The sequence below is a fragment of the Durio zibethinus genome, chromosome 25, assembly GCF_047325235.1.
Source record: "Durio zibethinus cultivar Kanyao isolate XHJ-2024 chromosome 25, ASM4732523v1, whole genome shotgun sequence".
Taxonomy (NCBI): Eukaryota; Viridiplantae; Streptophyta; class Magnoliopsida; order Malvales; family Malvaceae; genus Durio; species Durio zibethinus.
Window position 1 is genome coordinate 16,998,968 of NC_143186.1, and position 12,984 is coordinate 17,011,951.

At 27.5% G+C, this 12,984-nt stretch overlaps 3 protein-coding genes and 1 pseudogene across 3 annotated transcripts; all 4 read right to left on the reverse strand.

The window, feature by feature from the left end:
• On the reverse strand, positions 1-519 carry LOC111275776 (uncharacterized). The gene has a single exon (XM_022861287.2). It carries the CDS (start codon positions 396-398, stop codon positions 129-131), a length of 270 nt encoding a protein of 89 aa, XP_022717022.1. The 5' UTR covers positions 399-519; the 3' UTR covers positions 1-128.
• A 6,938-nt stretch (positions 520-7,457) lies between these two features.
• Positions 7,458-8,509, reverse strand: LOC149511707 (uncharacterized; annotated as a pseudogene).
• A 139-nt stretch (positions 8,510-8,648) lies between these two features.
• Positions 8,649-9,151, reverse strand: LOC111275775 (uncharacterized). Its single transcript, XM_022861286.2, has one exon. It carries the CDS (start codon positions 9,039-9,041, stop codon positions 8,772-8,774), a length of 270 nt encoding a protein of 89 aa, XP_022717021.1. The 5' UTR covers positions 9,042-9,151; the 3' UTR covers positions 8,649-8,771.
• Positions 9,152-11,866: 2,715 nt separating this feature from the next.
• On the reverse strand, positions 11,867-12,411 carry LOC111276484 (uncharacterized). The gene has a single exon (XM_022862226.2). It carries the CDS (start codon positions 12,263-12,265, stop codon positions 11,996-11,998), a length of 270 nt encoding a protein of 89 aa, XP_022717961.1. The 5' UTR covers positions 12,266-12,411; the 3' UTR covers positions 11,867-11,995.
• Positions 12,412-12,984: the final 573 nt, after the last annotated feature.

The following is a 12,984-nucleotide window of genomic DNA, read 5'->3' on the forward strand; positions in this document are numbered from 1 at the left end:
TTCATATATAAATTTATCCCCAAAATTTTCTAATATCAAACTCAACTTTTGAACATATTTTTGATAGTTCAAGTAATATAATTGAAGCAAAATTAGCATTACATATGTACAAAAAACGAAGGGGTAGCTTAATTTGGACCCCAACAGCTCAAATACATGACAGTTCTAAGTGCTTCCTCTGACTTCTTCAACTTATCATCTTCCCTCAGTTTCTTAGCCAAAGCAGAAGAAGATGGAACAGAAACTTTCTTAGCTTGAGAAGATGATCTGATATTGTTCTTGACATGCTGTTGAATTGACCTTAGACCATAATTCCATCTACAAATTCCTTGATCTTTTAAGGCCTCAACAGCTCCAATGCTAGCAGCTGCCATCCAAGCTCTTGTTGAAGAACTCATATTTTTCTTTTTTCAACGCTTTTGAGAGGTGATGGAAATGAAAGTGGAAATGGGATATTTTGGGATTCAAAGACTAGTTTCTGCCTGTATTTTGCTTTGTTGAAGCGAATTTGTAAGCGGGTGAGAGTTTCTTATATAGAGGAAAGCGTTGGGAAAAAACCAGAGATGGTATTGCCTAAACAAAAGGAAAAAGCCAATGGTTTCAAGTAGTACTATGGTGTAGTGGTATTATAATAAAATAAATGCTTTAACTGTACATCCTACAATGGAGACAATAATAGTAAAGAAATAGACAAACTCCGTCTGTTTAAAAAAAAAATCGAAAATTATATTTTTATTTTTATATGTTTATTTGTCAAAATTTTGATTAATTAATAAAAAATGATTTATTCATCAATGAAAATTAAGATATTTTTTTATAAAATTATCTTATCATTCTGAGTAGGAAAATATAATTTTAAAAAAAGCTGTTTATGAATAAAATTACTTATTAATATATTTGAGTATAATTTTAATAAAGTCAAATTTTGAATATAATTATTTTAAGTTTAAACTTAATTTGATCTAAAATATTATTATATTAATAAATAATAATTTTTATTTAATTTTATTTAACAATTTAAAATATTAATATTAAAAATATTTTAATATTTTAATTTTAAATATTTTTATAAATTTACTCTTTAAACATAATATTTAAGATGGATCTTGATTTGTTTCATTTAAAATATTATTATATTAAAATATATTTTATTTAGTTTTAATAAAAAAAATTAAAATATTAACATTAAAAGTTTTTTAATATTTTAATTTTATATATTATTTAAATAAAATATTTTTAATATTTCAATAATAACTAATATTATATTATTTTAATAATAATATAATATTATTGTGTTATTTAAACATAATATTTAAGATGGATCTTTAAGTGTTTTATGTTAATTTATTATAATATATATAAAACTATCAATAAATTTATTAATTTTATTGCTAAAAAATATTTAATTTTTTTTAATTTTTGAATGTCCATAAATATTTTATTTATACATGTGAATCCGTCATTGAAGTGATTCATTATGAATTTAAGGATTATGCATAATTTATCAAAAAAATATTTTTTTAAAATATGAATAGAGTATTTTTAAACTTTATTTGGATATAATTTTTTTCACTAAAAAATTTTAACAATACACATTCCCTTGATGGCCTCTTACATTCATAATTTTGGTCTCGAATGTTCCACACAAATCGAACCCTGAATAAAAATTTTTTTTTTCTTTCACCATCATTGAACTAACCCTTTTGTAGGTGAAATGTGTATGTTTCTATAAGATTTAATAGATTTTCTTAGTCAAAGACTCAAATTTTCTTAACATTTATCTAAGAAAAAAGACATTTAATTTCGAATTTATTATGCAATTTCCATCGGAAGTAAGAACAAGATTAGGGTTGGCAGCCCAATTTGCTTTCGATGGTTCCGACTCAATCCGATCGCATAAAGTTAATATATATTTTTTAAAATCAGATTTCAGATCGAATTAGATATTATTATTAAAAAAAATAAAGATCGGATCAGATTCAAATTTTAGATAAATTTGATCCGATCCGATATTATATAAAAATTATTTTTAATTAATTAATTATATATATTTATATATTTATATTTAAAAAATAATATTTTATATTTAAAAATAATATTTTATAATTTCGAATCAAATCGAATTGAGTACGGTTTATACAACATCGAGTTGAATCGGGTTCGAATATAAATAAATAAAAAAATTTTTCAAATCGAATCGAATTCGAATTTTATAATTATAAATTCTGATCAAGTTTGGAGCGAACAAAAATTCGACTTGATTCGATCCATTGTTAACCCTAAACAAGACAAATTTGGAGACACCAATACATTATTATAAATTTTACATACCAAAATAACGATGAAGGACAATGTTAACAATCCAAAACCAAACTCGATCATTTTTCACAGCCAAATGCCATTGCCAAGAACCTTAAGCCCTTTAACTCCCTAACTATAGAGAAGAGAAAACAAAACTCTATACACAACAATCATTTAATTGTTGGTTTTTTCTCCAACAAAAAGCCATGAAAATTATTGCGTCTGAAGCAATAATCACAATAATACAGAAGCAATAGAAAACAATCAATAATAAAAAACACAAAAAAAATAAAGCACATTAAGATTTACGTAGAAAACCCTCCAGTGTAGAGGAAAAAAATTACGGACCACCAGAAAAATCTTCACTATCAAATAATAGGTATACAAAGTTCTTCTCTAGCTAAAACTAGAGCTAAACAACAACTAGAGAAACAATTGAAGAAATCTCACCAAATAAGTGACTCAACAAATACACTCTGAATTTATTCCTAGAGAGCTTCAAATCCGATCTTCACTGTTCAGAATGTAAAACTCTGAATCATAAACCTCTTGACAAGGTTCCAACTCAATCGGACCACGGATCAACTTCTGTTCAACCAACTCTCCCTTCTTTTTTTTCTCTCTGTTTTTTTTTAGCTTTTCTTCTTTCTCTACTTGGTTTTCGACACCCATTTAAAATAACCTAACCTCTTTTTTATTAAGTAGTTAGGGCTTTATGTAAAATGAAAGATCAAGGCCCATGGCCTTTACTTGGTCCAAAACCACTTACATGAGGCTGGACCCCATTTTCCTAATAATCTCTCCCTTCAGCCCCATTAGGAGGAGATTCATCACCATAGCAGTTTTATTTGAAACTTACCTTGGCCAGGGAACTCATTTCGGTTAAGTTACTGCAAAGCTCAAGCTTTTTCTTAGGAAGTCTCTTAGTCAACATATTTGCTACATTCTTATCAGTATGAACTTTCTTCAATAGCATCTGCTATTCTTCAATCATTGAACGTAACCAATGATATCTAACATCAATGTGCTTTGTTTTAGCTTGGTACATGGTATTCTTACTCAAATCTAAAGCACTTTGACTATTATAAAATACCACATACTTTTTCTAATTCAACTTCAATTCAAGAAGAAAATATTTCATCCAAAGCATTTCTTTACATGCTTCGATTGTTGTAATATACTCAGCCTCTGTAGTTGACAAAGCAACACACTTCTATAACTTAGATTACCAAGATACAGCTCTTCCTACAAAAGTAAACAAATACCCTGAAGTAGATTTTTTACCATCAAGATCGCCTGCCATGTTAGCATCAGTAAACCTTTCTAGAACTGGTTGTGAAACTTCATAAGTCAAGCACATTTTTGAGGTACCCCTCAAATATCTAAAAATTTATTTCACTGCTTTCCAGTGAGCTTTTTTTGGATTAGAAAGAAATTTGCTCACTACACCAACTGCATGAGCAATGTCAGACCTTGTACAAACCATAAGATACATTAAAAAATTGACTGCAAAAGAATAAGGAATACTAGACATAGCTAGTTGCTCTTCTTTGACACTGGACAAGATTTTTTACTTATATGAAAATGGTTGGCCAGTGGACTGCTAATTGATTTAGCATGTTACATGTTGAATCTACCAAGCACTCGTTCAACATACTTTTCTTATGATAATCACAGTTTTCTAGCTCTCATATCCCGGACAACCATAGTTTTTTAGCTCTCTTATCTCGGATAATGTTCATACCAAGAACCTGCTTTGCTGGACCTAAATCCTTCATATAAAAAAACTTAGACAATTATTCTTTCAACCTGTAAATCATACTAGCATCTTGTCCTACAATCAACATATCATCAACATATAATAATAGGATAATGAAGTTACTATTAGGAAATTGTTTAACATACACACAAGAATCCACTGCTGTACTCACCATAAAAGAATCAAACTTATTATACCATTGTCGCAGAGCTTGTTTTAAGTCGTACAAGCTTTTCTTCAATTTGTAAACTAAGTGTTCTTTCTCTTTCACTTCAAAACTCTCAGGCTGATTCATATAAATGTCCTCCTACAAATCACCATGCAAAAATGCAATTTTAATATCAAGTTGCTCAAGCTCAAGATTCAAACTAGCTGCTAATCTCAGTACCACTCGAATAGAACTCATCTTTACAACTGTAGCAAAAATTTCATCAAAATCGATACCTGGTTTTTAAGAAAAATCTTTTACTATCAATCGAGCTTTGTACCTCACTAGTTTGTCACCATCCTTTTTCAACTTGAACACCCATTTATATTTTAATGGCCTCTTCTCTGTTGAAAGTTTAACAAGATCATAAGTACCATTTTTTCGTAATAACTCCATCTCTTCTTTCATTACTTTTAACCAGTGCTCTCTATCCAGAGTAGCTTGCACATCTTAAAAGTTTTCTGGCTCACTTTCACTGGTAACTAAAATAAAATCTGAACTTGGATACCTGATAGATGGCTTGCGCTCTCTAGTAGATCTCCTGGGCTGAGACTCTACATCACTTGACGCCAAAGGTAGCTCCCTCTGCTCAACACTTTCAGGTAGAGATGATTGCTCTCCCTGCTCAAAACTAATTGCATTTGGCACATCACCAACTGTGGCTGGCTCATTCATATTCTTAAGTTCTGTTTCTTACTCATTTCCATCATCTATGGCTCTTTCCTGTGGAATCTCTGTCGGTGTTGAAACATCACACTCAGTAGTAACCCGTGTAGTTTTCTCATTTTCTCAAAGTCTGCTATGGTTTTTTTTTCATGAAAGATCACATCTTTACTTCTGATTATCTTTTTCTTTACTGGATCTCATACCCTGTAACCAAATTTCTCATCATCATATCTTACAAACACACACTGTGTGACTTTACTGTCAAGCTTTGATCTCTGCTCTTTCGGCACATGCATAAATGCTTACACCCAAAAACTTTCAAGTGAGAGTATGAAGTATATTTTTCTGTCCACACTCTTTTTGGAATGTCAAAGCCCAAAGGAACTGATAATGATCTGTTAAGTAAATAACAAGCCGTGTTAACTGCTTTACCCTAGAATGGCTTTGGTAATTTTGTCATCCTCAACATACATCTGACATTTTTCACAATGGTATGATTCATTTTTTCAGCTATACCATTATGTTGCGATGTTTTAGGTTCTGTCATCTCATGTCTGATCTCATGCTTTGAACAATACTCTTCAAAGCCTTTAGAATATACTTCAAGGGTAACCCTGTCATCCTTTCAATCATGGCATGAAATTTTTAAAAATACTGCAGTACCTGACTTTTTTATTTTAACATATACACCTAAGTCTTATGTGAAGCATTATCAATAAAAGTAACAAAATAACTGCTACCAACTAATGACCCAACCTCAATGAGACCACATACGTTAGAATAAATTAATTCCAATCTATTTTCTGTTCTCTAAGAACTTTTACGAAAAAAAACTCTATGATGCTTACCAAACAAACAATAATCACATGAATCGAGAGACATACCTTTGGTCAAGGGAATAAGAGACTGTCTTGCCAAAACCTGTAACCCTTTTTCACTCATGTGTGCCAGCCTCCTGTGCCACAAGTTTGCTGAAGCATCATTTTCAACGACATTTACCTAGTTACCATTCAATTGCATTTATGTCTTATACATTGTGTAGCATAATTTTTTCCTTGCAACTACCATAGATCCTTTGAGAAGCTTCCACTGTCCATTCTTTTGTCGACTTTCATATCTTTCCTTATCAAAGATATTAATAGCAAGCAAGTTCATTCTCATATCTGAAATGTGTTTGATATCCCTCAAAGTCAACATGCAGCCTGTACTAGTTAGTACAATAATATCACCAATCCCAATAATCTGTGTTACACTCTTATTTTCCATTTTGGTACAATCAAAGTCTCTTACTTTGTAAGTTGTAAATAACTCTATCTTAGAAACACAATGATATGTCGCTCTTGTGTCAACTATCCACTCAATGTCGAGATCACTAATATGATTACAATCACCATGTGTACAAATCAAAGTAACTGAAGCACTATCTGAATTCACTACTGCAACATTACCATCATCTGAACTCTTACCTTTCTCATCTTTTCGCTCTTGCTTTAAGATTTTATAGTTTCGTTTTATATGACCTATCTTACCACAATAGAAACACTTCACTTTACCTCTAGACTTGGATCTATGTTTAGACTTACCACGACCTTTTGAGTCATGACCTTTATCGATGTTTCTATCCCGGTTTTTTGTGACCAGAGCTTGATTCTTAGGGTCTACATCTTTTCGCCTTGCTTCTTCATTAAGCATACTGTCATTTACCATCTCCAATGTCACCTTATAATCAGGAGTTGAATTAAGAAGAATCATAATTAGAGTATTCCAGCTGTCTGACAATAAATTCAAAAAAAATAATACCTTCATTTCATCATTCATCTTAAGCTCCATAGTAGTCATCTGATTAAATATATATTAAAAATCACTCAAGTGCTTTGTAACAGATCATCCATCTCTGTACTGTAAAGTTACAAGCTTTTTAACAAGCATAACTTTATTCATACATGTTTTTCTCTCATACAATACTGTCAAATTTTTTCAAACAATGTGAGCATCTGACTTATGCGCTACATGATAGAACACGCTGATATCAATCCATTTTTTGATTGTAGCCAGCGTCTTTCTACCTAGCTTATTTCAGCTTTTATTTTTCATATCTGCTGGTTTAGTCGAATAACCTAATATTGGCTCATATAAATTTTTACAGTATAGATGATCCTTCATCATAGCTTCCAAATTAAATAATTCGATGCTGTCAATTTTATCATGGAACATGTATCACCCTTCATGATCTCAAACAAAATTTACTTATATCTTGGACTGTTTTTGTATCGATGTCTCAAAATAACCTTCATTTTGATATCACTTGTTGTGCCTGAAGCAATAATCACAATAATACAGAAGTAATAGATAATAATCAATAATAAAAAATGCAGAAAAATAAAGCACACCAAGATTTAAGTAAAAAACCCTCTAGTGTAGAGGAAAAAAATCACGGACCACCAGAAAAATCTTCACTATCAAATAATAGGTATACAAAGCTCTTTTCTAGCTAAAACTAGAGCTAAACAACAACTAAAGAAATAATTGGAGAAATCTCACTAAATAAATGACTCAACAAATATACTCTAGATTTATTTGTAGAGAGCTTCAAACCCGATCTTCACCGTTCAGAATGTAAAACTCTGAATCATAAACCTCCTGACAAGATTTTAATTCAATCGAACCACGGATCAACTTCCGTTCAATCAACTCTCTTTTCTTTTTTTTCTCTTCACTTTTTTTAGCTTTTTTTCTTTTTTTACTTAGTTTTTGACACCCACTTAAAACAACACCACCTCTTTTTTATTAAGTATCTAAAATTCTGTGTAAAATAAAAGATTAAGACCTATTACCTTTACTTAATCCAAAATCACTTACACGAAACTGAACCCATTTTTCTAACAAAAATTACATTAAAATCTAACTGTACTAGGACCCAGGAATTCAATTCCATCACTTTTTTGATGGACTTGTCGGGTTTCTTCACCTCCTCCCTCATCTTAGCGGAAGCCGCCGCCAGGGCCGGCAGATATGGAAAGGAATGAACCTTGGCCTCGGTAAATGACCTAAGGTTTTTCTTGGCATGCCTGAGGACATAATTCCATCTGCAAATTCCTTGATCCTTCAATACCTCCACTCCATAAATTGTAGCTGCCACAATCCATGCTTTCCTTGTTGCACTTATTGTTTTCTTGTAAATCTTGATCAAGAAAATATTTTTATCTTTGAAAGTAGGATTGTGGCAAACAAAGAGAGAGATTTTCTTTTCTTTTTCTTTTTCTTTTCTTTTCCTTTTTCTTTTACGAATTAATAATGGTGCTGATGATATGGGACTGGTCCCATTTATAATAGGGTTTGTGACTAAATATACATATTTTTTAATATATAACATGAAAGCGTATAAAACCATTGGCTGGTTGGTGTCTGCCAATAGTTTTGGAAAAGTTAGAGGCCCTTTATTTTGGACTTAAAAACCATTTATTATTTTGTAAAGCCAACAAACTTGTGATTTGCCTTTACTTTGTTCATAGCATTTGATTTTGGAGGCTGAGGTTAAAGACTAAAGAAAGCTTCCATGTGATTTTCACCTCAATTTATTCAATTTAATTTAGAATGTTTCTGATAAGAATAGCTATTTTTTTATTATAGTATTTTCCTTTTCTTCTTTTTTTTTCCTCACCAAATATAGTGTAAGACTCTAATTCATGATCATCACAGACAAAGAGTTCAGTATATAAAATTTAGCCCCAAAATTTTCTAATATCAAACTAAACTTTTGAACATATTTTTGATAGTTCAAGTAATATAATTGATGCAAAATTAGCATTACATATGTACAAAAAACAAGGTGGCAGCTTAATTTGGACCCCAACAGCTCAAATACATGACAGTTCTAAGTGCTTCCTCTGACTTCTTCAACTTCTCATCATCTCTCAGTTTCTTAGCCAAAGCAGAAGAAGATGGAACATAAACTTTCTTAGCTTGAGAAGATGATCTGATATTGTTCTTGACATGCTGTTGAATTGACCTTAGACCATAATTCCATCTACAAATTCCTTGATCTTTTAGTGCCTCAACAGCTCCAATGCTAGCAGCTGCTATCCAAGCTCTTGTTGAAGAACTCATGTTTTTCTTTTTTCTACGCTTTTGGGAGGTGATTGAAATGAAAGTGCCGATGGGCTGCTTTCGGAATTCAAAGACTGATTTTCTGGCTGTATTTTGCTTTGTAGAAGAAAATGGTGGGTGGGTAAGAGTTTCTTATATAGAGGAAAGCGTTGGGAAAAAACCAGAGACGGTATTGCCAAAGCAAAAGGAAAAAAGCCAATGGTTTCAATAAGTACTATAGGCTAGTGGTATTATAATAAAATAAATGGTTTAACTGTACATCCTACGATGGAGACAATAATAGTAAAGAAATGGACAAACTCTCTATGTTTCGAAGAAAAAAAAACCTTTCGAAAAATAATATTTTTATTTTTTTGGGTTTATTTGTCAAAAAAAATTAGTTAACTAAAAATGATTTTCTAGTCAAACATAAAATAAAATAATATTTTTGAAAATTATCTTATCATTTTGAGTAAAAAAAGAAGATAATTTTAAAAAATTATTTATGAGTAAAATTACTTATTAATATATTTGAATATAATTTTACTCAAATCAAATTTTATATATAATTATTTTAAGTTTAAACTTAACTTGACCTAAAATATTATTATATTAATAAATTAGATTATAATTCGTGTGATGCACGAAATAATTTTATTTATTTAATATGAATAATTATAAATTAAATTTTTTTAAATTATATTTAAATTTTTAAAACTCATCACATATATAAAATTTATATATAATAATTTGTCATTAAAAAATAATTTTTTTAAAAATAGTAAAAAAAATTTATGTCTTTCCTTTGTATATTTTTGTTTATAATAATATTTATACTCCTGAAAAATTATATTAAATAAAAATAAATTATCTTTTCTAAAAAATAAATATATATTATTAAATGATAAATTAAATAATAAAAAAATATTAACATATTTTTACTTTAATAATTTTGACTAAATTATTATACAAAATATGAAAAATATTAGAAAATATGTTAAAAAAATAAATTGAAAAAAATATTACTTTTTATAAGAATGAAACTGTAATAACAATAAAATATATTTAAAAAAAATTTTCGAAACAAAAAAATTACAATAGTAATAGAAATATCTTTAAAAAATTACTGAAAAATAAAAAAAAATTGATGTATAACACATTTGTAGTCTTAAATTTGTAAAATAATTTTTTAGTGACAATTAGGATTAAATAGATGATTTTTAAATTAATTTTTTAAAATTTAAAATGGATATAATAAGTGATAAAGATAATATTAAATTTTTTGTATTTATTTGAAATATAAATTTGATAATTATAATTCAAATGAATATAATAATTTTGATAATCTTATTATTTAAAGATTTAAGAGGAAAATTTTTTAAAATTTTAAAATCTTAAATAAAATTGCTTAAAATTTTAATATCTTACGTAAATTTTTTAAACAATAAAATTTTTAAAATCAAGATAAAAAAATTTATTGAAAGTTTTGGATAAACTTAATTTTTGTAATTTTTAAACATATTTGAAAGATTTTGATAATTAAATAATTTTTTAAATAAGGTTATTTTGGTAAACATCTAAAATTATTTATTAAAAAAATAAAATCCATATTTCATATTTTTAATTTTAGAATATATATCTCTAAATTGATTTGATTTTAATTATAATTTGAATAACTTTTATATTTAAATAAATTTAAAATTATTTTGTAATTAAAAAAATTATTTTATTTAAAAAAACCATTATATGTATCATTTAAAAGAGTTGTTCACATAATATGCAATTTATTTATATATGTTGTTATAATATATATATATATATATTAGATAATAATTTTTATTTAAATTTTCCTAAAAAATTTAAAAATTAATGTTAAAAATATTTTAATGTTTTAATTTTAAATATTTTTATAAATTTACTTAAGTAACTTTTAACATAATATTTTAAGATGGATCTTGATTTGATTGGTCTTAAAATATTATTATATTAATAAAAATATTTTTATTTAATTTTAATTAAAAAATTAAAATATTCACAATAATAATTTTATATATTATTAAAAATAAATATTTTTAATATTTCAATAATAAATAATATTATATTATTATTTTAACAATAAAAAATAAAAATAAAAAATTATTATTTTAATAATTAATATTAACGAATATAATAAAAAAATTTTCTTAATATTTTTAATGATTTTTTTATTTTTTTAGTTTAAAATATATAATTTTATATTTTATTTATTAAGGTATTTATATTATTATTTTAATAATAAATATAAATAAACAATTTTTTATTATGACTTAATGATAGATACTTTTAATATAAAATATAAATATTTAATAGTACAAATATTTTAATAATAAATATTATTAATTTTCATATTAATAAAAATAATATTTTAAGAATAATAATATTATTTTAAATATTTTAAGATAATGCTATAAAGAATAATAAATATTATTATTTTAAGTATTTTTATATAAATATAATATTTAAATATTAAATATTATTAAAATATAATTATTTTTGAATATTAATAATTTTAATAATAAATAATTTTAACAATTATATTAATATTATTTATTTTCTAAAATTTAATTTCGGCTAAACAAACGAGCCTTTTGCATTTACTCTGTTCATTGCATTTGAATTTGGAGGTTGAGGTTAAAGGCTGAAGAAAGCATCGTGTGATTTTCACCTCAATTTATTCAATTTAATTTAGAAAGTTTCTGATAAGAATAGCTAATTTTTTTTATTATAGTATTTTCTTTTTCTCTTCCTTTTTTTTTTTTTGTCTCAGTAAACGGAGTGTAAGATTCATGATCATCAGAGACAAAAAGTTCAATATATAAATTTACCCCCAAAAGTTTCTAATATCAAACTCAACTTTTGAACATATTTTTGATAGTTCAATTAATATAACTGATGCAAAATTAGCATTACATATGTACAAAAAACGAAGGGGCAGCTTAATTTGGACCCCAACAGCTCAAATACATGACAGTTCTAAGTGCTTCCTCTGACTTCTTCAACTTCTCATCATCTCTCAGTTTCTTAGCCAAAGCAGAAGAAGATGGAACAGAAACCTTCTTAGCTTGAGAAGATGATCTGATATTGTTCTTGACATGCTGTTGTATTGACCTTAGACCATAATTCCATCTACAAATTCCTTGATCTTTCAATGCCTCAACAGCTCCGATGCTAGCAGCTGCTATCCAAGCTCTTGTTGAAGAACTCATGTTTTTCTTTTTTCTATGATTTTGGGAGGTGATTGAAATGAAAGTAGAAATGGGGTTTTTTTTTTTTTTCGAAAATTCAAAGACTGGTTTTCTGGCTGTGTTTTGCTTTGCTGAAGCAAATTGGAGGGTAGGTAAGAGTTTCTTATATAGAGGAAAGTGTTGGAAAAAACCAGAGATGGTATTGCCTAAACAAAAGGAAATAGCCAATGGTTTCAAGCAGTACAATAGGCTAGTGGTATTATAATAAGATTAATGATTTTACTGTACATCCCACGATGGAGACAATAATAGTAAAGAAATGGATAAAGTAGAGATGATGATGGTTGGAGGAAGGAATTGCTATGGACAAAATCCCCAAGATAAGATTTTGGCATTGTTATCTATTTCTTCTGTGTATGGGATGACCCATGAGCCCTTCACATCGAAGTTATAAGTGAATAAATTACTTCATTGATTTGATGTCAATCATGATTCTTTTTTTTTTTTTTTTAAATATTTTGCAGATAAAATCTAAAAATAATGCGATTGGGAAATGGGAAAATGAGATGGGCTGTTCTGTTTGGGAGGTTCAAATTCTTGTTCATTGATATATATGTATTGATTGTTTTCTATTTTTCCTTCATAATATTGTACTAATAAACTTTTATGTTGAAATTCATATCAAATCCTTTCCTAAACAATAAATTACCACAACTAGACAAAATAATTAGAATAATTAG